Genomic DNA, 24,501 nt, shown 5'->3' with positions numbered 1-24,501 from the left:
GGGTCGGAGATATCCGTAAGCGACTCGGAGTCGTTCGGGGCGACCCGAAAAGTACAAGTAGGTACAAGTGCAACGACTCCGGTAGGTGCAAGAAAGCATAAGTGACTCCGACTGGGTCGGGTCGGGCCGAGGTGGGTTCATTCCGACCAGCGGGTGCAGCGAGTTTGGGTCGTCCCGACTGATGAGTAGGTGCGAGAAAGCATAAGCGACTCCGACCCGTTGGTGCAGTAACTATCCTTGCTTGTTATGATGTCTGTAGCAATTCCCGAAAGATATCGTCGCAGCAAATTTCCTATTTTCTATGTTTTCTAATACCTTCGATGTTAAAACACTTACCAGCAACTGACAAAATGCTATTTATCGACCAAGAAAGTGGTAAATTTTCTTCGCTGGCTCAACGTTTCCCTTTAACGTGATTCGTTTCCGCCGCCTGCACCGATTCAAAGTTTAATTCCACAATGACGTTCAGCTGTGGTAAAGTCAAAATATTACCACAGTTCATGCCCGCACTGTCAAACGCGCTGCTTATGCAACTGTCATTGACAGTGCAGAAAAACAACAAATAACAACACATTGCGTTTCGGTGATCGCCGGGACAACGCGGACACTGTGTTTTACGATTTTGTGCAATTAAAGGCAGTGTTTTTTCCTCCACAATGATGCTGTTCAGTGTTACACGCTCGCTGCTTCGAGGGGCCCAACGATTAGACATCCACCGGAACCGGGATGTGCACCGGTGGGTGGCACCAACGTTACGCGAACTTCGCCGGCGCCGGGAAAAGATGGGCCCGGAAGCTGCGCTGCCCCGATCGTCCCACTCCGACTGGAACTATAGTGCAGAAATCTTTGCCTTTGGCAAAAGATTGCAAGAGTCGTTCGATGCAAACGTGCTACAGCAAGCCTTTACGCATCAATCGTTCATCGAGCAGGAAACGCGCAAACAGGCAGCAGTCGGCATTGAGCAACCGGTGCTAGGCGTGAGCGACAACAGGGAGCTGATTGCGCAAGGCGAACTGTTGGTTGCGGAATACGTAGAAGCTTTCCTGTTGACGGCGCTGCCACGCTTACCGCGTCAATTTATCGCGTCCGTAAGAGAAGCACTCACCAGCGAAGCGCAACTCGCCCACGTATCGGCCCATCTCGGAACGAAGGACATCATCATGGCGGCGGAGTTCTCCATCGATGACGCTCTGCTGGCATCGACGCTGAAAGCCATAGTTGCGGCACTCCAACGCTCTTCGGGTGACGAGCGTTGCTTCCTGTTCGTGCGCGACTTCCTGTGCGGTCAGCTGAACCAGCGCGACCTGTACGAGTATCTGGAGATAGCCGATCCGCTTCGCACGCTGCAGGAGTACTGCAAAGAGCGAGGCCTTGCCGACCCGGAACCGCGTCTTATCGGCAACGTTGGAAGAAACACGCTGCTGGCAGCGCACCAGGTTGGCATTTACAGCGACCGCAAGCTACTGGGCACGGGCTACGGAGAGAGCCAGACGGTCGCAGTGGAGGAGGCTGCTCGGGACTGTCTGCGTCAGCTGTTCGGAACCGAGCTGCACATGAAACCGGTCAATTTCACGCTAACCTTGTCGGATTGTGCACAACATTTAACACGCCGTTCCGCTAGTGGTAAGGTTGAGAAGCGACAGTAAGAATGATTGAACGGTGTGTGTTTCCCAGTTCCTGCTGAGTGGCCAGCCTTCATCTCGCCAGCATTCAGAGCAGAGTGGTGTAATTTATTGTACAAAAACAGAAAACAAATCACACCGGAAACGAACGAATAAATTAGTCCTATCAAATACGTTAACCCACCATCCAGCGGGAGGTTTTGCACTTTCTTGTCTAAATCTCGTCACCCGTGTGTCCCGTTGATGCTTAGGGTCCTCCACCAGTGTCGGATATCAAACGGCCATCTTTATCCTTTAACCGAATGCGTCCATTCGAGTACCGGGACTCTTGGCTGCCGTCGGGATACACGAACTTAACCGTCCCATCTGGATAGATGCGCCTCTTGTGGGCCTTGGTGTGGATCTCAACCTGCCCGTTCGGTAGATTTATCTCTTTGTCATCGTTTTTGCGGATGATTACCGTCGTACCGTCTGGATACTTCCACTCTTCGGCTATGTCTGCACTGTTCGGGTTCGTTGTGCGTATAGATCCGTTCGGAAAGTGAACCTCCGTCGATCCGTCTTTAAAACGGTGCTCTGTTTGGCCACTAAAAAAGGGGGGTAGGAAAATAAAAAAGGTCCTTCACCATGCAGAACTCGAACTGTGAGCTACTTACTCAGGAAACTCTAGTATTTCCAGCCCATCCAGATAGGTCGTGTGCCAGGTATTGGTCTCGAAGTAGTAGTACTTGGTGGTACCCTCGGTCATATTCGTTTCCTTGATGTCCTTGTTAAAGTACAGCATCCGTATGATCAATCCGTCCGCGGATATTTTCTTCAAATTGCCATTCGGATACCAAATGTCCCGGCTGCCGTCCGCATTCACTATTTCACGCTTCATGCTCTTGATCATCTCCGCCGCTTCCGGTGTCCGGTCGAGTAGATCACACTGGGTGAGCGGGTTTTCTTTGCGCACTAAACCTTGCCGTGGTACAGCCGTATCTTCGTTTAGGTTTACCGCGTTAAAGAGCGTTTTGCGTACGGCAGGATTCTTAGGGAAGTACGATGACTGCACTGCAGAACTATCCTGCGCCGAGCTGGAATTTTCACCAATCGCTTCGTCATCGTCCTCGTCATCGTCATCATCGCCCTCGTCTTCGGTGCTCTTATTCCCATTCACAGGACGATCGGAATCATCATCAGAAGAATCATGTTGTGCATAAAACCTATTTCCATTATTTTCGTCGGTTGCGGAACTCAAACCTTCCTGCTGCTCCTGAATCTGGACAGCTTTCGTACGCATTGTAACTTTCCCCCGCATCGGCGGATGACTTATAACCTTCGCCCTCGCAACCTGCACCGACGCCTTGCTTATCTTTGACTCACCAACTTGTTGCGATTTAGGGCGGTTCTGTTGCAAGCCTCTTTTAGATTTATCCTGCACAGCGGCTGCATTCACTTCTTTGGAGTCTTGCCGTTCGGCGGCGGACTCGGTACCGCCGGCTGCCAGCTTGGCAATGTTGCGATTGATTTCCACCAACATCCGACTGTTGTTTTGCCGCTTCAGGCGCGTATTTTCCGTCTCGAGTCGTCGGTTGTCCTTCTTCGCCACCTCGAGCTCCAGCCGCACTTCCTGCAACTCTTTCTCTACCGTTTTGAGCTGCGCCCGAAACCGCGCCAACGACGCACTGTGCTTTGCTTCACGCTCCTTCTGCTGCTTGCGCATCTCGGCCAGCTCCTCATTCAGGCGCAGTATTTCCTCCCGGTCCTTTTTGTTCGGTTTCTGCGCTTCGCGCAGCGCTTGCTTGCGTTCCGTTTCGATCTTCATACGCTCGTCGTGAAAGTAGACCTCCATCTTGATGCGCTCATCATTCATGTGCTCTTCCAGCTCTTCCCGTTCCTGCTGCAGCTTGAGCCGCTCCAGCTCGTGCTCCTGCTTGGCCTGTATAAGCTCCGCGTTTTCGCGTCGATAGTTGTCAATTTCCCGTTCCAGTTCGGTCAGCCGTTGCTTCAGCAGTTCGCTCTTCGCAAGGATCTCGCTGCGAAGGGTATCGTCAACGTTTACACCCGCCACCGTTGTATCCTCGGTTTCCGACTGCCCATTGGCACTGTCCACCGTTGCGTCGTCGTCGTCATCGTCTTCAGCGCATTCTTTAGTCCGCCCCCGCGACTTCTCATCCTCCTCCTCCTCCTCGTCACTTTCGCTAGCCTGGCCTGTTTGTTCGTGCGATTCAGAGCATGCAATCATTTTATCATTTGGTGTGGACATTTTGCTAGACGTAATTCGTTGCATGCGGTGGTACGTCTCGTGTTCGGTAACGTCCGTGTCCTCTCCCGCGCTACATTTTGAACCATCCTCAGCAAAGTGAACGTGTGCCTGGTCATCATCGCTTTCATCGGAGTCACCCTCCTTAAGGTCTGCTCGTGATGGTGGCGGAGAAAGCCGATCCTTCACAACAGCTTCCTCCTGGCGTACCAGTGCCGTACCGGTTCCTGGCGACTCGTACATACTTTCGTCATTTGTAAGCGTTTCTTCGTTCGCGGTTGACTCGTTTGCCGCTATAAAGCGGAGAATACTACTCGAGTTGGGGCTAAAATTCTTACCTACTACCTTCTTCTCGAGCAGTTCAAAAAAGTTCAGATCACGCTGCTCTTTCGACACCTTCGGTGGGACCGCTGGATCGAGGAGCCTTTTCTTCCACGGCAGATTCAGCTTTGCGGGTGGTTTTTCGACCATTTTTTCGATCATATCTGTAACTGAAAACCGTTTCACTCTGTCAGCCAACAGCTGATCGGCCTCGTTCGTGTGCGCGTCCTGCTTAGTCGCCTCGGCATTGATCGCAGGAAGTGATCCACCCATGCGTCGCGTACTAATGAGCTTTTTATCCTGCACCCGGTTAATGTCCAGCACGATGCCTTGGTCACTCTTGTTGCGCAGTTTTTTCTCGATCGGTGGTTGTTTTACTTCCACCTTTCCCTGTTTGCTGCCCGACGCACGAGAGGCTTTCGGAGCCAACGAACTAACGCCATCACTTTGCTGCTGCCGAGGTTCACTCTTGCGATTGCTTCTCTCTCTGTTATGATTAGCAAATTTGTATTTAGGTAAATTTTCTAGCTTAAACTTATCCGGATCTACTTTAAACCTGGCACGCAATCCTTCGCCTCGCTTCAAGAAACGCTTTTTCGGGACGTTTTTCGTCTTTTGCAAAGCCTGCGCCTGTTCGGCTGTCGGTTGCTCATTTTCCGAATCGAAAACGGTCGTATCATCCCTGCCGGACGCCGCTTGCTGCTGTAACCGCTCGGTCGCTAGCTGCGCCTGTAGATTTGTCTCTTCGTATTCCGGCTCACTGTCATCTTCCGCGTACGATTCCTCGCCATCACCGCCATCACCGGCATTATCGAGCGTGTGCTGCCGCAGTCCCAACACTTCGTACATTTTCTGCTGCTCCCGTTCCAGTAGCTGCTGCTGGGCGAGATGCTTTTCCAGCAGGACGCGCTGTTGCTCCTCCTGCCATTGTTTCAGCTGCTCCAGCCGGACGAGTATGCTACGCGGGGAGTCCGCCATTGTGCGCAATTAAAATCTCACTTTACACATTAAATCAGCAGCCGATCGACACATTAAAAGGATAACACTAAAAGGAAAACACGCAATAAAGCTTGTATTGCACTGGGCATCGTTTTACGAGGACCGTTGTACTTTTGGGCGAAACGTCAGTTGCCATGGGAAAGCGCGGAACTGTTGTATGAAAATGTTTTGAAATTAAAACGCCGTTTGACGTTTCACTCTGGTCACTCTTCCCACAGGGCAAGGCTAGCATTCTGGCGGCCACTCTTCAAAAGCCCTCGCTCGAAACGGCAAAAACCGTCACATCTACTTAAAAAAACCGTCGCCAGCGAGGGAAAGTCACACCGATTTGGAGGGCTCGTCGACAGTTTTTTTTAAGTAGTTGCGACGGTTTTTGACGTTTTAAGCGAGGGTTTTTGAAATGTGGTCACCAGAAATCTCGCCTTGCCCTGTGGGCAGAGTGACCAGAAATACCGATTTATATATGTGGGGTTTGAAGGAAAAACTTCAATTTTATTTAAAATCATTGTACTATTAAACTCAGCCAAATAATCTAAACAATCTAAATAATCGAGCAAAAATCTAATGACTGCACGTACGATAAAATCGTATCCGATGGAGCACTGCAGTGGCGTGAAGCCACCACTGAGAAGAAAATGTGCATCTTAGTCCTTCTTTGGCTTAGAATTCCTAGTACAATTTTCAGATCGACACTTCAGAAAGACCTCCATTTGTGTGACCGCTGAACCAAATCTAATCCATAGCCTAATAAATATCCTAGATAAAGGATGCATATTCTCGTGAGATGGAACTTTGATTTTGCGCATCTGAACCCCCCCCCCCACCCGTCCACTGAACACTTCTTTTTAACTGAGTTTCTAGTTTTAACCTACCGAAAACTATTTTGGATTGATAAAATGAAAAGATAAAATGTTGGTGCTCCTACCGAAATCTGCCAAAATAATCTGGCCACACTGGTCTCACAATATTTACCATTGCTGCAGCACGTCAAAAAAAAAACAGCAAAACAAAAAAGGCAAAGAAAAATCCATACTTTTTTGCGTGCTCCGAACAATTTGTGGAATTTTACTGTGTTTATTTATGTTTGCAATAAAGAAAAGCGCCGTACACTAGTTCGGGTAGTTGCGGGAAAGTTCTGGAACGTGCGAGCACCTTCCACGGGGTTGGATTTCCACAACTACGCACACACACAAGGACACACTATCGCTCGGCGACGCACCGAGATGGCATCCCATTCTAGTTTCTACCAGGGAACCAAGCGGATCTCTCCCCTCAAGATCAGGTACGATCAGTACAGCGTCCGTTGACTGTTTTGTGCAGCATTTTTCGGTTCTCTATTTACCCACTGAATACATTTTAGAAATCCAAGCATACTGCCATCACAAATAATGCCGTCGCCTACGGGTGCACCGTTCAACTTTGCCGAAATGCCCTGGTCGTACGGGATGAAACCGGGGCAAGTGATGGAATTCAATGCAGTTATCCGACCAAGCCCCATCACGGGACCACCCTCGCCCATCCCCCAGATGCCATCCGGTAGCAGCCCACCATCATTTGGACCCGCGCCGGTCTCCTTCCTGCCGGAACTCAGAAAACGAAAGCCCGATCCCGACGTCATCCCAATGTAAGTATTGCACGTTCGTCTGAAGAGTGTGCAGAGCAGCCGAGTGACGCTTTTTTCCCTACTACCATTCTCCACCAGTCCATCGAAGCAATTTCTCACCGAGGAAGTAATGTCATCGCATTTCAACAATCTGCACCTTTCCACCGAATACACCGCCCACGACATCCGTACGCAGGCATCGACAGCTGACCCTCGTGCCCACTCCAGCCGAGAAGAGGACATGCTGCTGGGCGATGCGGGCAACGTTTCGGACGACGCGGACGCGTACCACGTGTGCATGTCGCCGCAGGAGCTGGAGGAACGGTTAAAGAAAGCACAGCGCATCGCAATCTGCGAGGAGGTGCGCCGGTTGGACGGCCGGGGCGAAATCTTGCCCAAAGCGTTGCTGCAGCGCATCGAAAAGCCGTGCACTGCGCTGATGATCTGGCAGCCGCCCCAGGAGCGCGTGCAGTCCGTGCTCTCGAAGGTTGCCCAACAGTTGGAGGAACGGGAGCGTGAGGAGCGGAAAGCGATGAAAAATAACAACAACAGCGAAGCTGCGCCGGACTCGATGGCCATCAGTGACGAACCACTGCCGGATCTGCCCGATTACGACGAGGATTTGGATTTTGAGCCGGACGGGAGCGGCGCGGGTTGGCCGCAGGGATCAGCGCCGGATCCGGCCACGATGGACGTGGAAATGTAGCTTTTAGAAGGATGCAAAGGCGAGCTTCTCTTTGTCATGTAACAATCCTAAATAATCATGCTGTACAGTTTTTGGCGTGCTCTAACGTGATTTGCGCGAAGGAAAACTAATGTAAGGAAAATAAGCGGTGTCTTGTTTCTTCATTTTCTTTTTACAATGTTGTCCTTTCGATAGGGTCCGTAAGCCAGTAAGGAATAAATTTAAATGCTTCTTGAATGTTTGTGACTGATTTTTTGAAATTATCTTCGTTTGGCGTTTCACTGCTAATTTTGTATAACTTATTTATCCGCCAGAACCGAACGTAAATTCACCGCTTTTGGAAGAAAGAAAAAACACTTCGAAACACCGCAAACCGGGAGCGACAAATCAGTAAGAGAGCGAGAGCGAGAGAGAAATATTCGCCGAGAGTATCGCTTGTCGTTCGATGGGGGTAAAAATTACCCGCAAAAGAGAAGGCGATCGTTTTTTCGCTCTCAGTCGATTTCGGTGAATCCGGGCGGACACACGTGAAACCGTACGCTGCGTCGGTGCAATTTCGACGACATAGCTGCAGATTTTTTCCCGTTTTCAGTGCTCTGTTCCCCCGGCTTGCGGGCGTTCGGGTGCATACCTTTTTTGTGCTCTGTGCGGTGTTTCAGGCAGCGTGTTTACGATTAATAGCTGGTGGTTCGATGAAAATGTGACCCCGTACGGGTGGGTAGGTAGGCGTGTGTGTGTGTGTAGTCGTTAAACAAAGGGAAAACGTAATTAGTTTTATTATTTATCACGCGGGCACACGTACACACACACACACACACCCATGGTTCGGTGTGTGGCAAAAAGTGCGTGAGTGAAAAAGGCAGCCACAACACAAAATAAAAACAGCAGCAGCAGCAGCAGCAATAAGTGGTGTAGCAGCATCAGCCTGCAAATGGCCAACTGGGACCACGGCGACGACGGCAGAATATTCAAGCGATGAGTGCGGCGTGTTCATGAATGATGGAAGGTTGAAGCGGCGCCAGTAGGGAAGTTGGTGGTGGTGGTGGTGGTGGTTGCAGAGGAGGCAGCAGCGGCGATGGTGATTGTGCTGTGAATAGTGTGCTCTCGTCGCACCGCACCGTAGCCTTCCTCCACCCGCCGTAACATCAAGCCTCATCAACATCAGCGTCGCGCGCTGTGCGTTGTGTGGTTTCGAGAAGTGGCAGAAAAGTGAATGTGTATCTCTCTTTCTGTCTTGCGCCTGCACGTACCGCCCGCAAATCGTGCCTGCGCTTCTTTTCATCCTACGGAGGGAAACGCGCGGCGCGGGTAGTCCGAAAACGACGAAACAAACCCCGAACAAACGGCACAGTGGGAGCGTGCATCAGCTTGCGAGCGGATACATTATTAGATGCCGTTGGATTGCGTTAATATTGTGATTAGAAAATGGAACGCATTTTGTCCATTTGCACGTTTAAAAAAGGGACGTACGATTTTACACGTAAATATCCACTTACTTTAGGCAAGCGGTTGTCCGATTCGGTAAAGCACGGTATCAAAACTTTTGACCACCGCGTGTGATGCGCACGCACCACCGTACCACCGTCCCCGATGACGTCATCTTCGCGGTATCCGAACGCATCGAAACTCGCTCGCAGCGCAGCTCGAGGTCTTCCCGGTCGAAACGGTTCCGTTCAGTACGGGCGTGTGCGTGCCAGTTTAAGGAAGGCGACGGCTCATCTGGGACGCGTTCTGTGGTGCGGTTTTTCAGCAGCAGCAGCAGCAGCAGCAGAATCGGCCGCCATTTATACATCGCAGTGGTAGGTCTGGTCTCACTTGTCGGGGCAGCAAAACGCAATCAACAGTGCACCGCGCACCGCACGGAGCGTGTTGAAAGTGAATGCGCGTTTTAGACTCGTGGCGGTGGTTGTCTTTCGACATATCTCCTCGCCGCAGAGTGATTGGGTTTAGGTTGCGGTCGGGCTAGGGCTTCCGGTCACCAGCAGCCAGCCAGCTAGCCAGCCAGCCAGCGCACCACTTTGCAGGCACACTGGTCTGTAGCCTTCTAGAGCTCACTCAAGCCTGTGTGTGCTGTCCACAGTTGTGTCGAAAGCTGAACGGGGAGTGTGTATGTGTGTGTGTGTGTGTGTGTGTGTGTGTGTGTGTGTGTGGAGCTAATGTGATACGATTGGGCGGAAAATGGAATAGATTTTCATCTGTTGTTACGTTTTAATCGCTGTCGCCGCTTCTGTGTCGTGTTATCTTTCATTACGCGTGTGTGCGTGTGTGAGTGTTTGTGTGTGTGTCCCCGCTCCTAGAAGGAACTACCTTTGCCCCACCTTTTTCCCCATGTGTCAATGGGGAGCTCATAATTAGGGAAGAAAACAGGCACGGAAAATAGTGTTAGAGGGCGGGGGAGGGGAGTGGAGGGCTCTGGCCCACCATACCGAAACGCAACCGCATCATCATCATCAGCAACCGTGACAAGTGAATCGAGCAAGAGTGAGAAGCAAAGCGTGAAGAGCAAAAGCAACAACGGTGGGGAGCAACGCAAAAGAAGCAACGCGGAAGAAAGGCGAGCGAAAGAGAACGATAGCTCAGAAAATCATACGCCTGCATGTGTGTGCGTGTGTGTGTGTGTGTGTGTGTGTGTGTGTGTGTGTGTGTGTGTGTGTGTGTGTGTGTCGTGTATTTTTTTCCTCCGTTTGGTATCGTTTACCACCACCACAGCGAGAGGGAAGTGAGAGCAGAAGAAGAAAAAGCAGAAAGTGTCAAGGGTGCAGTTTATTGGAATGCACGTTTACACGTATATTCGGGGCTGTGCTGCGTTTGCCTTTTTCCTCGGCCTACGTCTCTTTCCTTGTTGTCGGTGGTCTTCTCTTTCGCAGGGCTTACGCATTCACAGCATTTTCCTCATTCCTTTCGGTTCTTTCTCTTCCCTTTTCCCTTGCATCTCTAGGTGGTTCTACCGTGCGTGAGTGTTTGTGTGTGTGTATGTGGTGTGATGCGTCGTTCTCGGTGAAGCTATAGTCGGTATCGGCGCGACCCACCGTGTGCAGAAAGAAAGCATAAACAATCATCATCCGTCATCACAGTGTGCCGCGTTGCCATAAAGTGGTTGAAGGAAGTGGGGTGAAACAAGAGCGGCGGAGGCATGTAACTGGAGCAAAGTGATAAAAAGAGTGCACACGCACGCGAAGAAGCGAGCACGAGGAAGAAAACGGACGGGAAAAATCAGCAGGTGTGCGTGTATGTTTGTGTGTGTGTGTGTGTACGTGCATTGTGTTGTTGTTAAAGAGACAAAAGAGCGTGAAGAGCAAGTGCGTGAAACGTAAATGTCACCGTGTTCGTGTTTTGTTGTGAACCGTCACAGCGGTTGTGTGTGCGTGTGCATGTGTGACGTCAGCAGCAAAGTAACAACATATGCCAGGATGGCGCTCGGCACCTTTGCCCCTACACAGCTGCTGCAATAGTGTCCAGTCCAGCACCAGGCTAGCGTTAGTCGGTGGAAAATAAGTGAAATTAATTAACTACCGTGTGGCAAATTCAGTGCAAGGGTGTCTGTGTGCATCGTGTAACCGAAAAGCGGCGATAGCGTGGCGTGTACTGAAGCGTCAAGAACTACGGGTTACAAAAAAAAGGGCTCAGATAAGCAACCATCGTCATCGTTATCATCATTGCCATCATTAACAAACCACGGCAACACATCAGCACGTTGGCTTCGTTTGGTTGAGCGGTGTAGCGTACGTAAAAAACGTGCGGCACGATGTCATCCGATAAGGTGCCGCCGATATCGCCATCGAAAAGTCGCAGACAACTGGTGAGTTAGCGGGGAGGGAAAACGCACACATCACGACCAATACAAATTGGGTAGAGAACGGGGTTATCGCAAACGCAAAAATGTATGAATAGCTTGAGTCAGTGAATATGAGCAAAGTAAGGTTTTAGCTCCTTTTCCCTGGCGGAAGTGACGTTGGCGTGCAAAAAGGTGTGCTGGAGCGACCCGATAGAAAACCAGGACCAGTCCTTTTTGAATTCCTGCGGCGCGATCCTGCTAAATGATGCAATCGCTCTGCGGAATGGAAAATACACGCGCTCCGTTTGGCGCAGATCAACATTACACGATAAGACATCATCTTTCCCGCCGGATGTGGTCGATGCAGCATACGGCGACATTTGCACATACACAGGCACACGCTCAAGACGCGCTGCTCCGAACACACCTGGCGGAAAAGTTGTTCCGATCACAGGTTCCAGAAATAGCTGCCGCCAAGCGTTCTAGTTTGTCTTGCGCTCGCCAAAGTTGGCCGTGTGTTGTGTGGTGTGCTTGACTTTGCTTGCTTGGATGTGGCAAAAAAGTATGAAAGTCTAAAATGAAAATAATCTTTCCCCATCATGGCATTCTTGTCACACGTGTGTGTGTGGCAATATGTTTGTTATCGCTAAATTGTATCGACATAGTGACTGTCTAATACGCATCAGGAGGGTGGCGGATTAGACAGTCATCTACTATTGCAAACCCTTTCCGCGTACGCAATCCACACGGTGGTGGGCCACCGCTGCCGCCGCCGGCATGGCATGTGGTTTATTTTCGGATCGTACCGAAGGAACACGAAGGAAATCAAACTACAACATCATCTTGCCCCTCTCTCTCTCCTTCTCTCTCTCTCTCTCTCTCTCTCTCTCTCTCTTCTCTCTCTCTTTCCGGGTCGAACGATGTCCGGGGAAAGGGAACGATAGGCAAATTTTTATCCCTTGCTCTTCCATTCATGTCAGACCACTGGTTTGGCGTGTTAAGTACGCGCCTTTGGAAAGTCGTCAGCAAGAGAGACTTCTCCTGCGTCTTGAATGAGGTGAAAACGTGAGATAACATGAAAACCTACCGCATCATGGTTCGTTCTTTTTTGGTAAAAACTTCTCCAAGGGTGGGGGACACGCGCCGGCAGAGTGGTGATGTGTTAGGGCAAGTACTTCAGTCCTTTACTCTACTCGGGGAGGCTAGCAGGGAAGGAAAGATCTCTTTTTACCTTGCTTGATCGACTTCTCGCGATCAGCCGAGCTAAAGGTGGACGGGAGACGCAAAAGTAAAAGGAGGTTTAGTGGCTATATTGCTGAATCAGTAACCGCGCACTAATGCAGCGTGGCTCCGGTGGGTCGCAACTGTTTAAAAAGTGTTCCACTTTCCGTTTGAATTCTGCCCTCCAAACGTCTAAACCCGCATGGAGCGATACACCAATGCTCTGCGTAAGTTTTTGGCGAAGAATTGGAGGGAAAAACACTTGCTGCGAACGGAATTGTGTTATTTTGCGCTAGTAGAAGCACACGGCAAAAGCGTAGAAAAGCGTGTGCTAAGTGTGGCGCTGTGTGTGTGTGTTTGTAATGTTTGCAACAACGAAAAGCTCACATGAAACGGAGCGACAATAAGCGCATGATGACGCGCTCGAAACAGCTTGGTTAGTCATTCCCTAAATTCTATCCTCGCAAAACTCCCCCTGGGAGCGTCCCGCTGTCCCTGTAAACACATATCCTGCTGATGACGCGAAAAATATGGTCAAGAGCGCGCACGTGTCTGTGTATGTGTGTGTGTTTGTGGGGATGATTTCATACCATTTGCTGGATGCGCGCCGATCAACTATCGCTTCTTGTTTCGTTTGGATCGGCGGCATTCAACCTGCTTCTTCGTGGAGTGTTTTAGATTATATCTCTCTCCCTTGCTCTCTCTCTCTCTCTCTCTCTCTCTCTTGCGGGGTAGCGCATTCCGTTCTACGAGTGAAGGAAACAGAAAAAAGGATAAAGACAGGAGCAGCCCTTCATTCGGGGCAATGTTTGCAATTCGGCAAGCGGCATGAAAAGGATGCCAATAGGTGCGTTTCGCGTGAGTCAAAACCCGCGCGAATAAACGCGAAACGGACAGCGCACGCGTGTATTCTCCCCTGTCTCTCGTTCTCTTTCTCTCTCACACACACAAACTCTGTCTCTTTTGTGCCGTGAGCGTGCGAATGTGGGTGAGCGAAGCATTTTGGCCTGCTTTTTTTTGTTTGCTATGGCCGGTCTGGGGAGGCGCTGCGCATTCTTTCGATGGGTTTGAATTTAACGAAATGTACCTTCCCCCTCCCGCCGGCTCCAGAGCGGGTACGGTGTGTCTTCGAACGCAGCAGCTTCCTTTGGGCAGTTCGGTTTGCGGGTTGTTTTTTGCCCTTGTTCTAGAGCTTCTCCGTTTGCTCGTTCGTTCGCACACAGGCACACAGACGAGTAGGGGAGACCGGCCGGCTGCTAAGATGGAATGATTTCCTAGCCCATGCCCCCCCCCCCCCTCCCGGAACAGGTATTGATCATTCCCTCGGCTGCGCACCCCAACAAGGATGATGACGAGGATGTGTAATAGAAACAGAAAACGGAAAGAATGAAATCGCCTTTAGTCCTAGTCTTTTTTCCTTCTCTCGAGATGGAAATGAATATTTCATACGTTGTTTTCGGTACACACACACACACACACCCTTGAACGGTGGAAAGAATGGAAGCAATTTTACCGAGTGCAAATGAAATTGACAGGAACTAGATAGATAGTAGGAGATAGGTCATGATTGTTTGCAGACTGCTTAAAAGCACTTTAACTGCTCTAACGTTCTGTTACGAACAAGTTACACTAATTTCTTGCTAAAATATTACGATGAATTATGACTTTAGGAAAATTTAGCAAAACTTATGTAATGTTTACTATGCATGTTGATCTGCACGTAACACGTAATGGTGATAGGTTTTTCATTTTACCTTTTGCTTGTATGTCTCAGATAAACGCATACGTGTGCTGTGTAGCATAGAGCTGCTATTGTTATTATTGTGTGATGTTATTGTGGAAAAATCGGTAAACCTGCAAGAGTCACATGTCAGCGTTAAATGACGTTTCACGAAAATCACACTCTCTCTCAGCCGCCGGTTGGAAAAGTAAACTGGTTGCAAAGCTGTTCCCCGACCAACTTTACTGTGCCCTCCGTCTGTGAGCAATACAAAAAGCGTCAAAAGGCTGGACAAAAATAAATTGGATGTCATGGTGACACTCCACAGCTTTTTCGTACAACCCTATATCGGCAAAGCGTATCTTAATTATCGATTGATAATAATGCCGACTCGTCGACACTTTGGTGAGCAAATCGGTTGGGGCGCCATTATCGCTGGTAGGTGACGCTTTTTTATGCATTTTCATCAGAAGAATCACGTTGAATTCGGTGATGTTTGAACCGTTTTAAATTTCCCCTTGTAAATACTTTGTTAAATCAGTATCCGTGAAATCCGCGTGCGATAAGATTAGCTTCACCCCGTATCTAGAACTCGATCACATCACACGAACGCTGGCAAACACTTACCAACACACATCCAAACCCCCGGCACATCGCACCAATACACGAGAACTCGAACTCGAGATATACAGGCCCATCGCTTTCGTGTTTCGCCGAAGGGCTCAAGTGGGCCCCCGGTTCCCGGTATGTGCTTCCTTTGCACCGTGTGCGCTACTAACCCCCCCCCCCCTCCCCCGAACCCCCCCCCCCATTCGCTTTTGTTTACTTTTCGACGCGTAAAACCAGCGCCCATTTCCCCGCAGTGTAACAAGTTCCAGCACGGTCAAGAAAGATACAACCCAACCCAACATCATCCCGATCGATGTTTGTTGTAGGTACCGTGGGGGGAAATCTCTTTACTAAGGGTTTTATCGATTTCAGTGTAATGGGAAAATGCAGCAAAAATCTAAAAATACCAAATGTCTCTGCCTGTGTGCGTGTGTGTGAGCATAATCATCATCAGCCTGGAAGGGCAGCATCATCCCTTTTTGTTACTGCCTTTTAATGCTTTATTCAGTAACAGGTAGAGTGTAGTAGGTGTGCCACACACAGTATTATGTGCAGTCAGATGCGCTTCCAAAGGCGGCGCGTAATGTCGTGCACTGCCGCTAGAACATTGGCTACGCGCGAGAGGTTTTATTTAAAGCCAACGCCTGTTGCCGCCAACCAACATATGCCCTAAAACAGGCTTACGAAACCGGTTTGTTCAGGTTCAGGTTTTTGGAGGTTCGCAATTTTGGAACCTTCGATATATCCTCGCACGACGATCTCGTCTTTTATAGACGTACTTTATCTGTGTGCCTGTTGGGAGTTTTTTTAAATATATTTTTTTAATGTTGGATATTCCTTTTTTTTGAAAGCATTGATCGAATCACTTCTGGGAGTGAGTAGTGTTGGATGCGTTTTTGTTTCGAAACATGTAGATCTGTTAATAACTTCAATACATTGTACCACGGAATCGGCTCTAAAATGATTGTAAGATTGTTTAATATAGAAATGCCCATTTTTGGTTAGTACGATATCAGAAGCTAACAAACACTACCAGTGAAAGCCCATTTTATGTATCAAACGGTAATGATTTAAACGGTGTTTCGCACTTGATACTCGTCTTCACTGCCGCAGCAACACGTGTGTTGTAGTAGTGACGGGGGAGTTTTCTTGCGCCAAGTATGAAAAACGCCACCGACCGTCAATTGAACAAGAAACAGCTGAGGAATGACTTTCACTTTTCACGGTCATAAAATTGCCTGCCCGTCCGGCGCACGAACGGCGCACTGTGGCGGGATTAAGACACGAATTGCACCACTGGCTCGTCCGCCGTCTGCCCGGCAGGAGGGTGAGGGGAGGTGGGGGGGGGGTACACAAACCGCCCCGACCATGTGAGAAGAAGAAGTAAAACGGAGGAGGCCATGACGTAGATGATCGAAGGGCAGCAGTAGCAAATACCCATGTGCTTGCTTGTAATCACAGTTACATTCCCCTTTGCCGCGTGTGTTGTTTAGCTTGTTGAGTTTTCTCTGCCCTTAAAAAAAGCATCCGTTTTAATGTCGCTTACAGTAGGCGTTGGTTGTGCCCCCTCTCGTGTACCCAGGAAAAGGTACTATTAATACGTCAAAACTGTCAGGCGACACTTTTTAGGAGAGAGTGAAGGAACAACAACAATGTGGTTGGAAAAGCCCCGAACCATCTAGTGGACAGCAGACAGTTTGCATTGATTTTGTTTTCCCTTTTTCTTGTCCCTTTTTATCCACAGCGCGAACGCAAACAGAAGAAGCTGTACTCGGACGACTGGACGCTTGGCGACGATGATTACGAGGGAGCGCGGGGATTCAGCGTGGCGGAAAAGCTGGAATCGCCACGATTCGCCCAGTCCGGCATGGTGCGCGAGATGAAAGGCGAAAATCTAACCGTAGGGTAAGTAGTAGTAGGGTGTGCGGGGGTGGTAGCCGGTTGATCTTTTTTTCCGGTCTAATGGCCTTTGCGTTTCCATTCGCTGCGGCTGAAGTGGTGGTGGTGGTGGTGGTACGGTTGTATGCGAAAATTACGTTATGGTTGGTGTCTTTCGAAGGCTAAAGACGTTTTGTAGTAGTAGTAGTGTACACCGGTATACACGTGAACTGTCCACCACGAGGCAGCTGAAACGTGCCCCGAATTTGGTTCGGTGTGATTGTAACTGACAAGTGTGTGCTGCTGCAGCAATCACCCAACTTCAGATTTCCTATTTTAATTTCTCCTTAGATAGCTTTATCAATTCTTGCCAAGAGATGCAGTGCAAAGCTTACGTATGCATTTTTTCTTGTTTCTTAATGTGAAACCAACCATGATTTCTTCTCCGTACCCGTGTGTCGGGTTTTCTCTAGAAAGGTTACCCATCTATTCGGTTACTTCCTCCTTTCAAGGTTTTTCCTGAACGCTCGCCGTTCTCGTTTCATGGCAATTCCACGAAAATGGGATAACTGTCGGACGAAGATGGTGTTGTATGGTCGCTCTCTCATCCTTATTCTTCTTATTTTTTGCCACGCTTATATGTTGCCCTTCTCTAACTGTCTACTTGGAGGGCGAAAGTGGTTCCATAAGTGGGTTTTCAAACTTACCTAATCTACGAAGAGAAGCTTGCGGTGTTGAATCACGAGGCTGGCTTGCGAAGGAAGGAACTGAAACGAACATGATACATTTGAAAATGGCCGCCAATTTGAAAAATGTTCCAAAAGCCCTCACAGAAAAGTTGAGCTGAATAAAAAGCTGAATTAATATACGAATCTAATAACACCGACGTTCTTGCCGGTACTGTTTGCGAGAAACCATCTTCTGCGCCAAAGAGCAATGGCTTGATTAAGTTATTCGCATCAATTAAACTCCCCGCGCGGACTCTGCGCGGGTCGTGAATGTAATTATTAGTGATTAAATTGTTAGTAAAATTGAATTAATGAAAATCGATAACGTACCGCGCACTAACATGCTTCTCTCTCGCGCGCGCTTGTCAGCACAGCATGTCCAACAAACCGGCCGCAATCTGTGTGAACGATTTGTCAAAAACCTTCCACTCACTTATATCCTTCCTTCCTTCCAGCCCGTGTACCGCCGCCAGCACGTGTTTTGCCAGAAAGCGGCGTGCCGTCAGGCGTAACTGTGGGCACGGTGCAAAAAAAATCGTTCATCCTTTTCCAAACCGTTCCTCGGACGAAACGGAATGGAGCAGGCGAGAGAAAGAGGCAAGAAAAACATGACCTCTATACATTTTCAATTTTATGACAACTTTGGGTTGCGCTTTTTTGTTTTTGTTTCGTTGTGGAATTTGCGGGCGGGCGTCACCTTTTTTGTGGACAAGTTTTTTGTTTGTTTTTGCAAGGAAAACAAACCACCAAATAATGCTGCCCAATTTGAAACCATAGCTGCACGCGATAATGCATTTAGGTTGTGTGGTTCGTGCTTTTGGAAAAAATCTGAATCGGGTCAAGACTCCTCTCTGTGGGTCGACGAAGATGCACAGATTGGCTCATGATGTGCGGTCAACAGAACGGTGTCCTATTATTTATTGTTGACCTGTTTAAATCCCGGCTGGGGCTTGTGCCGGTTCGACCGCGCTTGTTTAGGCAAATTAATCGAATTAGAAACGAGTTGCGCCGTGCGCCTAAGAAGGTGAGATTGCAGTAGGAGTATGTCGGTGGTGAAACTAAGTGCATTTTTGTTCGATAAGTTCCTCCCTGGTAGCTGGCTAAATGATTGTACTGTTTGTTGTGAAATGTTTTTGCATGCTTACAATAGAACATTACTCTTATGATTATTTTTTTTATGCTCCCGTTTTGCCTTCAGGTTTTTGCAACATAATGGCTTCAACATTCCGCTACTGTTCAAGGAGAAAACCGGTCTCGGGCTGCAGGTGCCGACGGCCAATTTCTCCATCAGCGACGTCCGGATGTGCGTCGGGTCGCGCCGCGTGCTGGACGTGATGGACGTCAACACGCAGAAGAACGTCGAGATGACGATGAAGGAGTGGGAGAAGTACTACGAGGACCCGGTGAAGAAGAAGCTGCTGAACGTGATTTCGCTCGAGTTTTCCCACACCAAGCTGGAAAACTACGTGCAGAGTCCGGCGATCGTGCGCCAGATCGACTGGGTGGATGTGGTGTGGCCGAAGCAGCTGAAGGAATCGCAGGTCGAGTCGACCAACCTGCTGAACGACATGATGTACCCGAAAGTGCAGAAGTACTGCCTGATGTCGGTGAAGAACTGCTACACCGACTTTCACGTCGACTTTGGCGGTACGTCCGTCTGGTACCACATACTGCGCGGCAGCAAGGTCTTCTGGCTGATACCGCCCACCGACAAGAACCTGCAGCTGTACGAGAAGTGGGTACTGTCCGGCAAGCAGTCGGACGTGTTCTTCGGCGACACGGTGGAGAAGTGTGCCCGGGTGTACCTGACCGCCGGCAACACGTTCTTCATACCGACCGGGTGGATACACGCCGTGTACACGCCGACGGATTCGCTCGTGTTCGGCGGGAATTTTCTGCACTCGTTCGGTATCGTGAAGCAGCTAAAGATTACGCAGGTCGAGGATAATACGAAGGTGCCGCAAAAGTTTCGCTATCCCTTCTTCACCGAGATGCTCTGGTACGTGCTGGCGAAGTACGTGTACACGCTGCTCGGCCATTCGCATCTGGAGGGCGAACCGGGCCGGGAGCACGAGCTGGTCGGTAAGCCGCACGTGCATCTGACGCACTACGAGCTGTTCGGGCTGAAGGATATCGTGATGTACCTGTACGATCTGCCCGCGCAGAAGAAAAACGTGCCAGAGCTAATCAAGGACCCGGTGGCACTGATCAAGGACGTGCGGACGCTGGTCGAGCGGCACTGTAAGGACATTCCGGAGCTGGCTGTGACCGGTGTGCCGGTGCTGCATCCTGACCTGAACGTCAGCAACAATTCGTACATCCGGGAGCACTATGAGTATTATTCGGGCGACGGTGGAGGAAACCGTACGACTGACAACGAGGGACCGCGCGATAACCGACGGGACCGCGATGAGGACGAGGAGGAAGACGAGGAGGGCGTTGAAGAGGCAGAAATCCGTCGAAGAAATGCGGACCATGAGCGGCAACGGTTGCAGGAGGTGGAGCAGCAGGAGAGAAACAAAAATGGTGACAACCGAATGGGGAATGGTAGTGAAAGTGTAGCGGAAGCACATTTACAATCTCAACACGCACAACAGCCACTTCGGCAGGTCATTGTAGAGCAGCAGCAGCAGCAGCAGCAGCAGCAGCAGCAGGATCAGCAGCAAAATCATTCCCAAAGTCGTCACAGTCATGCGGTGCCGCGTAGTAAGGAGCTGTCCGGTGAGACGGCCGACGGTGATGCAAACGGCACTTCGCGTTCGCCGATCGGTAGCTCCAACGGGGGTACCACGATGGGACCGCCGGCAAGGTACAACAACCATCATCAGGGCAACGGTGACGATCGGAACTTTGTGTCGCCGCAGCCAACCAGCGGCAACCGTCTACCGTCGAGTGGGGTGGGCCGCGGACCGTACAAAAAGCACGGCACCGGCAACAGTGGGCACGGTGGTGAGAAACGGGACGGGGGTGGTAACGGACCGCGCAGGCGCCGGACACGATGCAAAAACTGCGAAGCCTGTCAGCGGTCCGATTGCGGGGAGTGTAGTTTCTGCCTCGATATGGTGAAGTTTGGCGGGCCGGGGCGGGCGAAGCAAACGTGCATGATGCGCCAGTGTCTGCAGCCGATGCTGCCAGTGACGGCGCAGTGCATTCACTGCAATCTGGACGGATGGCGCCAGGCGCCGATAATGGCGCCGGCGCAAGCGAAACTGCAGGCCCAGATGCAGGAGGGCCCGTCCGCGCTGATGGAGTGCTCGGTGTGTTACGAGATTTCGCACCCCGACTGCGCGCAGCGTGCTGCCCCGGAGGCGCAGGGCATCGTGAATGACGATCTGCCGAACAGCTGGGAGTGTCCGTCGTGCTGTAAGTCAGGCAAAAATACGGACTACCGGGTAAGACAGATCGTGACACAATGAGGATCTAATGAATTGCAAGGATATTTGTTAATCTTTTTTTTTTTTTTCATTTTAGCCTCGACACTTCCGAGCGCGACAAAAATCTTCCGACATACGGCGCATGTCGTGCAGCAGCGACGCATCCTCAGCCCACAATGCCGAGTTCGGTCGGATAGGTGGTAGTGGGCATGGTGGGGCGGGAAGTGGTGGCGAAGGTTCGATGAACAGTACGGGTGATGGTATGATGGCGGGAGCGAACGTTTCCGCTCCGAGGGCACCCCGCTTCCAGGACGATATGCTGTACGATTTTGCGGTGTCTGGCAGTGCGGTAATTGTAGGGAGTAAAGGTGGCAACATCCTGTTCGAGCGAAAACCCAAGATTAAGGACGAAGATCTGTCCAGCGGGTCGGAATATGACGCTTCCGGGGTGGGCAAGAAAATGCACCATTCGCTGAACTCCTCCCCGGGTACAGGCACGGCGATGGGCGGCGGCTCGATGAAGGTGGAGGTAAAGGACGAACCATTGGACCATCATCCGAATCATGGCTATTCGGCGAATCACCATGCGACCAGCGTCATTAAAGATGGTCGTGAGATGCAGCGCGAGCAACTGGCATCGTCGTGTGCGGCGGGAGCGGACGGTGTTGCGGTGAAGCGAAGAAAGAGTGATGAAGGCGGTGTCATAAACACACACCACCATAGCGGTGGAACCGGTACAGGTGCTCCGGATGGCAATGAAGCGAAGAACAGTCACGGTGGTTCGCTGCCGAGGAAAAAGTCCTCCCAGCGAATGCAGCTGGCGCATCAGATACACAGCACGTCGACGAAACCGATGAAGAAGCCGCTGTACCCGATCCGGCCGGCTTCGGTGGCGCACACACCGACGATGTCTTTGTCCGGGAACTACGCGCTGGACGCTCCCTGTTTGTTGGCTGTGTTTCGCTACCTACCCCCGGAAACGCTCGTGACCTGTACGATGGTGTGCAAGACGTGGGCTAACATAGCCGTGGATCCATCGCTCTGGAAGCGGATGAACTGCGCAGAGTACAAGCTGTCGCCGAACCTGCTGTCGGCGATAGTGCGCCGCCAGCCCGAACATTTGATCATGGATTGGATAGGGCTGGGCAAGCGGCAGGTTACGTGGCTAATATCGCGCATTCCCGGTCTTAAGAATCTCTCCCTGCAGGGCACACACATACAGGCCGTGCTGGGGCTGCACACCTGTATGTGCCCGCCGCTTCAGGTGCTGGATCTGAGCTTTATTGCTGGGCTGAACGATTTCGCCATCCGGGAGATTCTCTCCCCGCCGAAAGATTCGCGCCCCGGGCTGGCCGATTCGAAGTCCAGGCTGCGCAACCTGAAAATGCTAAAGGTGGCCGGGGCGGACATCTCGGATGTGGCGCTGCGCTACATCACCCAAGGGCTGCCGAACCTCACGCATCTCGATCTGAGCTCGTGCCAGCGCATTACGGATGCGGCAATCGCACAGATCGGTACGTCGCCAGCGGCCATCAAAACGCTGGTCGAGTTAGACCTGAGCTGCTGCAAGCTGATCACTGAGCTATCGCTTGACCATCTGGCAAAGTGTGATGCCCTGACGCGGCTTGATCTCAGTCACGTGCCGCAGGTTTCCACCCAGTCGATGATCAAGTTTGCATCCATCTCAAAGAACGACCTGCAGCTACACGATATTAAGCTAGTTGACAAGCGGAAACAACCAGCCTCCCAACAGCAGCAGCAGCAGCAGCAACAGTCATCAGAGGCACAGTGATAAGCTCGTATTCTTTCTTCTTTTCCCCCTGCAAACGTCAAGAGCTTCTTGGTATCCAAGGACACTGTAAAACCCTGCCGCACAGGGTTTCGCGAGCTTTTCCTTGGTGACGGGCTATTGACACTCTATCCCTGGAATATAGGAGCAAACAAACACACACACACATCGGGGTAGTGAAGGTGAAGAAATCAACATTTCGAAATGAAACCAAAGACTATTTTTAAGTTTTAACAATTCTGCTGTTTAAGTGATTAACATGTGCACAACAACAACAACAATAACAACAGCAACCATGCATTTGTGGACGTACACATACACACAGGCGTGTGTTTACGCGTGCTGTTGTGTCCGTTCAGTTATGTATTATTTTGTAAAAGTCCTCGCTCTGTGCTCCTCATGCAAACCAGCATCCCTTGTGGATGGTCATTTACTACATTTAACTGTGTTTATGAATTAAGCTAACAATAGAAGGGATAAAGTCTAGATACTACAAGAACGCATTACATTTATCGTCGATAGGCCATGGGACTTTAGGACTAGTTCATGCATGCACCTGAGCACTGTGACGGAAATCGAAAGACGTAAAAAGCGAACCTTTTACACGGCAAAATTGCTAGCTAGATACACTAAAGCTAGGTAGGTTGTGTGTCATCGGTGATTAGAGTGTCAGGTATACGACCCCCGGTTTTTAGTATCTAACCATTTTTAAACCTTCCCAAAATTACAAAAGTGGCCTAAGTTTCCTAAAGTTGACAGCTTTGTCGGTCGGTTTCATGAATCGAAGCTGAAATAATAGCATTGATTTTTATGCTGCATTTTTTTTTATTTCAATAATTTACCAACCAATGATTGGTAGTGCAATCATCATGCAATAGCATAACCATGCTTGCGAGATATCGAAAGCGAAAAATATGATAGGGAATGTGTGTTTTTCTTAGCCCATATGTTAGTGCAAGTAACGGCCGTGAAGATCGTTTAATGTGTAGGCAAAAGTGTGAGTGTGTGTGTATACAAACCTGGCAAAGATTGCAATAACCACCTCACCTGTTTGTGGTTTGAGTTTGTTTTTTTTTTTTTTGGAGCAAATTCCAACATGCATTATTATTGAAATACTAAATACATCTTTCAGTTTCAGTTTAACACGTAAAGGCGCACAATTCGGTTTAAATGTAGAGTTTGTTCGTTGGTCCTAGTATCAACAGTATTCAGAAGTATTGCTGTTTGTAACATGATCGCTGTTTTTTCCATCAGCTATTTCATAAAAAAGCAAACCAATGCACGTATTGTAGTGATAATAGATGAAGCTGTATAAAATACCCGGATCAAACAATTCCATCAATAATCCCGCATAATATGGATGTTTAGAGTTGAGAAATTGATGTTGCATGATGTAGAATACACAACACGCCGAGGGAAAGAGAGAGAAGCAAGCAAACGTATGGATTCAGGCAGAAAGTTTGTAAGTATTGCAATGCAATATGAATAAATTGGCTCAAATTACAACACCAAGTGCAATGCATGTTTGCAGTGTAGTGTGCTCCCCAAAACAGTGTCTAGTTGGAAACGTATTGTAAGTGTTTAGTGTGTCTGCAGCGCAAACAAACAAAATCAGCCCCTTTTCCAGGCAATCAAAACCCGATAAAAAACAGGCCACGTGAAACGGGTATAGGTTTGGAGAGTTTAGATAAATAAAGCTAAAACAAATCTAGCGCCGTAAGAAAGCATATTGTAATGTAGGAAAAATAGTGCAACTCTAAATGCATACCAATTTAGAGTGCCTCCGAAGTCAAAGGGCGAGTACAGAATAGAGATAGGAGCGACAAGCAAGAGATGCGTTTACCTTAAATTCACACACAACACTCTCAACTGCAATGAAAGATTGTATAGTACATCATTTGTAAATAAACCCTTGCAAATATGATAGAAAAA

The 24,501-nt window shown here is 49.6% G+C and overlaps 4 protein-coding genes across 10 annotated transcripts; 3 read left to right on the top strand and 1 right to left on the bottom strand.

The window, feature by feature from the left end:
• Nucleotides 1-551: 551 nt before the first annotated feature.
• LOC121589244 (39S ribosomal protein L44, mitochondrial) lies at nucleotides 552-1,795 on the top strand. The gene has a single exon (XM_041908001.1). The coding sequence runs from the start codon at nucleotides 657-659 to the stop codon at nucleotides 1,644-1,646; it is 990 nt and encodes a 329-aa protein (XP_041763935.1). The 5' UTR covers nucleotides 552-656; the 3' UTR covers nucleotides 1,647-1,795.
• A 10-nt stretch (nucleotides 1,796-1,805) lies between these two features.
• Nucleotides 1,806-5,387, bottom strand: LOC121589243 (centromere protein J). 2 transcript variants are annotated; one of them, XM_041908000.1, is made up of 3 exons: nucleotides 4,745-5,387; nucleotides 2,279-4,675; nucleotides 1,806-2,209 (listed from the first exon to the last, which is right to left on the bottom strand). In XM_041908000.1, exons 1-3 carry the CDS (start codon nucleotides 5,164-5,166, stop codon nucleotides 1,870-1,872), a joined length of 3,159 nt encoding a protein of 1,052 aa, XP_041763934.1. In that variant the 5' UTR covers nucleotides 5,167-5,387; the 3' UTR covers nucleotides 1,806-1,869. The 2 variants fall into 2 exon arrangements, with proteins under 2 accessions (XP_041763934.1, XP_041763933.1); XM_041907999.1 differs by having other exon boundaries at nucleotides 2,279-5,387.
• A 777-nt stretch (nucleotides 5,388-6,164) lies between these two features.
• On the top strand, nucleotides 6,165-7,712 carry LOC121589877. Its single transcript, XM_041909096.1, has 3 exons — nucleotides 6,165-6,469; nucleotides 6,548-6,811; nucleotides 6,890-7,712. Exons 1-3 carry the CDS (start codon nucleotides 6,411-6,413, stop codon nucleotides 7,494-7,496), a joined length of 930 nt encoding a protein of 309 aa, XP_041765030.1. The 5' UTR covers nucleotides 6,165-6,410; the 3' UTR covers nucleotides 7,497-7,712.
• Nucleotides 7,713-7,987: 275 nt separating this feature from the next.
• On the top strand, nucleotides 7,988-24,315 carry LOC121589871 (jmjC domain-containing histone demethylation protein 1). 6 transcript variants are annotated; one of them, XM_041909084.1, is made up of 5 exons: nucleotides 7,988-8,189; nucleotides 10,414-11,274; nucleotides 16,545-16,705; nucleotides 18,605-20,798; nucleotides 20,878-24,315. In XM_041909084.1, exons 2-5 carry the CDS (start codon nucleotides 11,221-11,223, stop codon nucleotides 22,570-22,572), a joined length of 4,104 nt encoding a protein of 1,367 aa, XP_041765018.1. In that variant the 5' UTR covers nucleotides 7,988-8,189; nucleotides 10,414-11,220; the 3' UTR covers nucleotides 22,573-24,315. The 6 variants fall into 6 exon arrangements, with proteins under 6 accessions (XP_041765018.1, XP_041765015.1, XP_041765017.1 ...); XM_041909081.1 differs by having other exon boundaries at nucleotides 7,988-8,193; XM_041909083.1 differs by having other exon boundaries at nucleotides 7,988-8,197.
• The last annotated feature ends 186 nt before the right edge of the window (nucleotides 24,316-24,501 follow it).

This window comes from Anopheles merus, chromosome 2R, assembly GCF_017562075.2.
Source record: "Anopheles merus strain MAF chromosome 2R, AmerM5.1, whole genome shotgun sequence".
In the NCBI taxonomy this organism is placed as follows: Eukaryota; Metazoa; Arthropoda; class Insecta; order Diptera; family Culicidae; genus Anopheles; species Anopheles merus.
This window is presented reverse-complemented; position numbering and strand designations above follow the sequence as displayed.

What these genes read in the sequence shown, in the direction of transcription:
- LOC121589244 (XM_041908001.1), top strand. Translation starts at nt 657, where the DNA reads ATGATGCTGTTCAGTGTTACACGCTCGCTGCTTCGAGGGGCCCAACGA.
- LOC121589871 (XM_041909084.1), top strand. Translation starts at nt 11,221, where the DNA reads ATGTCATCCGATAAGGTGCCGCCGATATCGCCATCGAAAAGTCGCAGA. An exon ending in CGAAAAGTCGCAGACAACTG is followed by an intron (nt 11,275 to 16,544) that starts GTGAGTTAGCGG and finishes TTTTATCCACAG; the next exon opens with CGCGAACGCAAACAGAAGAA. An exon ending in GGCGAAAATCTAACCGTAGG is followed by an intron (nt 16,706 to 18,604) that starts GTAAGTAGTAGT and finishes TTTTGCCTTCAG; the next exon opens with GTTTTTGCAACATAATGGCT.
- LOC121589877 (XM_041909096.1), top strand. Translation starts at nt 6,411, where the DNA reads ATGGCATCCCATTCTAGTTTCTACCAGGGAACCAAGCGGATCTCTCCC. An exon ending in ATCTCTCCCCTCAAGATCAG is followed by an intron (nt 6,470 to 6,547) that starts GTACGATCAGTA and finishes AATACATTTTAG; the next exon opens with AAATCCAAGCATACTGCCAT. An exon ending in GATCCCGACGTCATCCCAAT is followed by an intron (nt 6,812 to 6,889) that starts GTAAGTATTGCA and finishes ATTCTCCACCAG; the next exon opens with TCCATCGAAGCAATTTCTCA.
- LOC121589243 (XM_041907999.1), bottom strand. Translation starts at nt 5,166, where the DNA reads ATGGCGGACTCCCCGCGTAGCATACTCGTCCGGCTGGAGCAGCTGAAA. An exon ending in GAAATACTAGAGTTTCCTGA is followed by an intron (nt 2,210 to 2,278) that starts GTAAGTAGCTCA and finishes CCCCTTTTTTAG; the next exon opens with TGGCCAAACAGAGCACCGTT.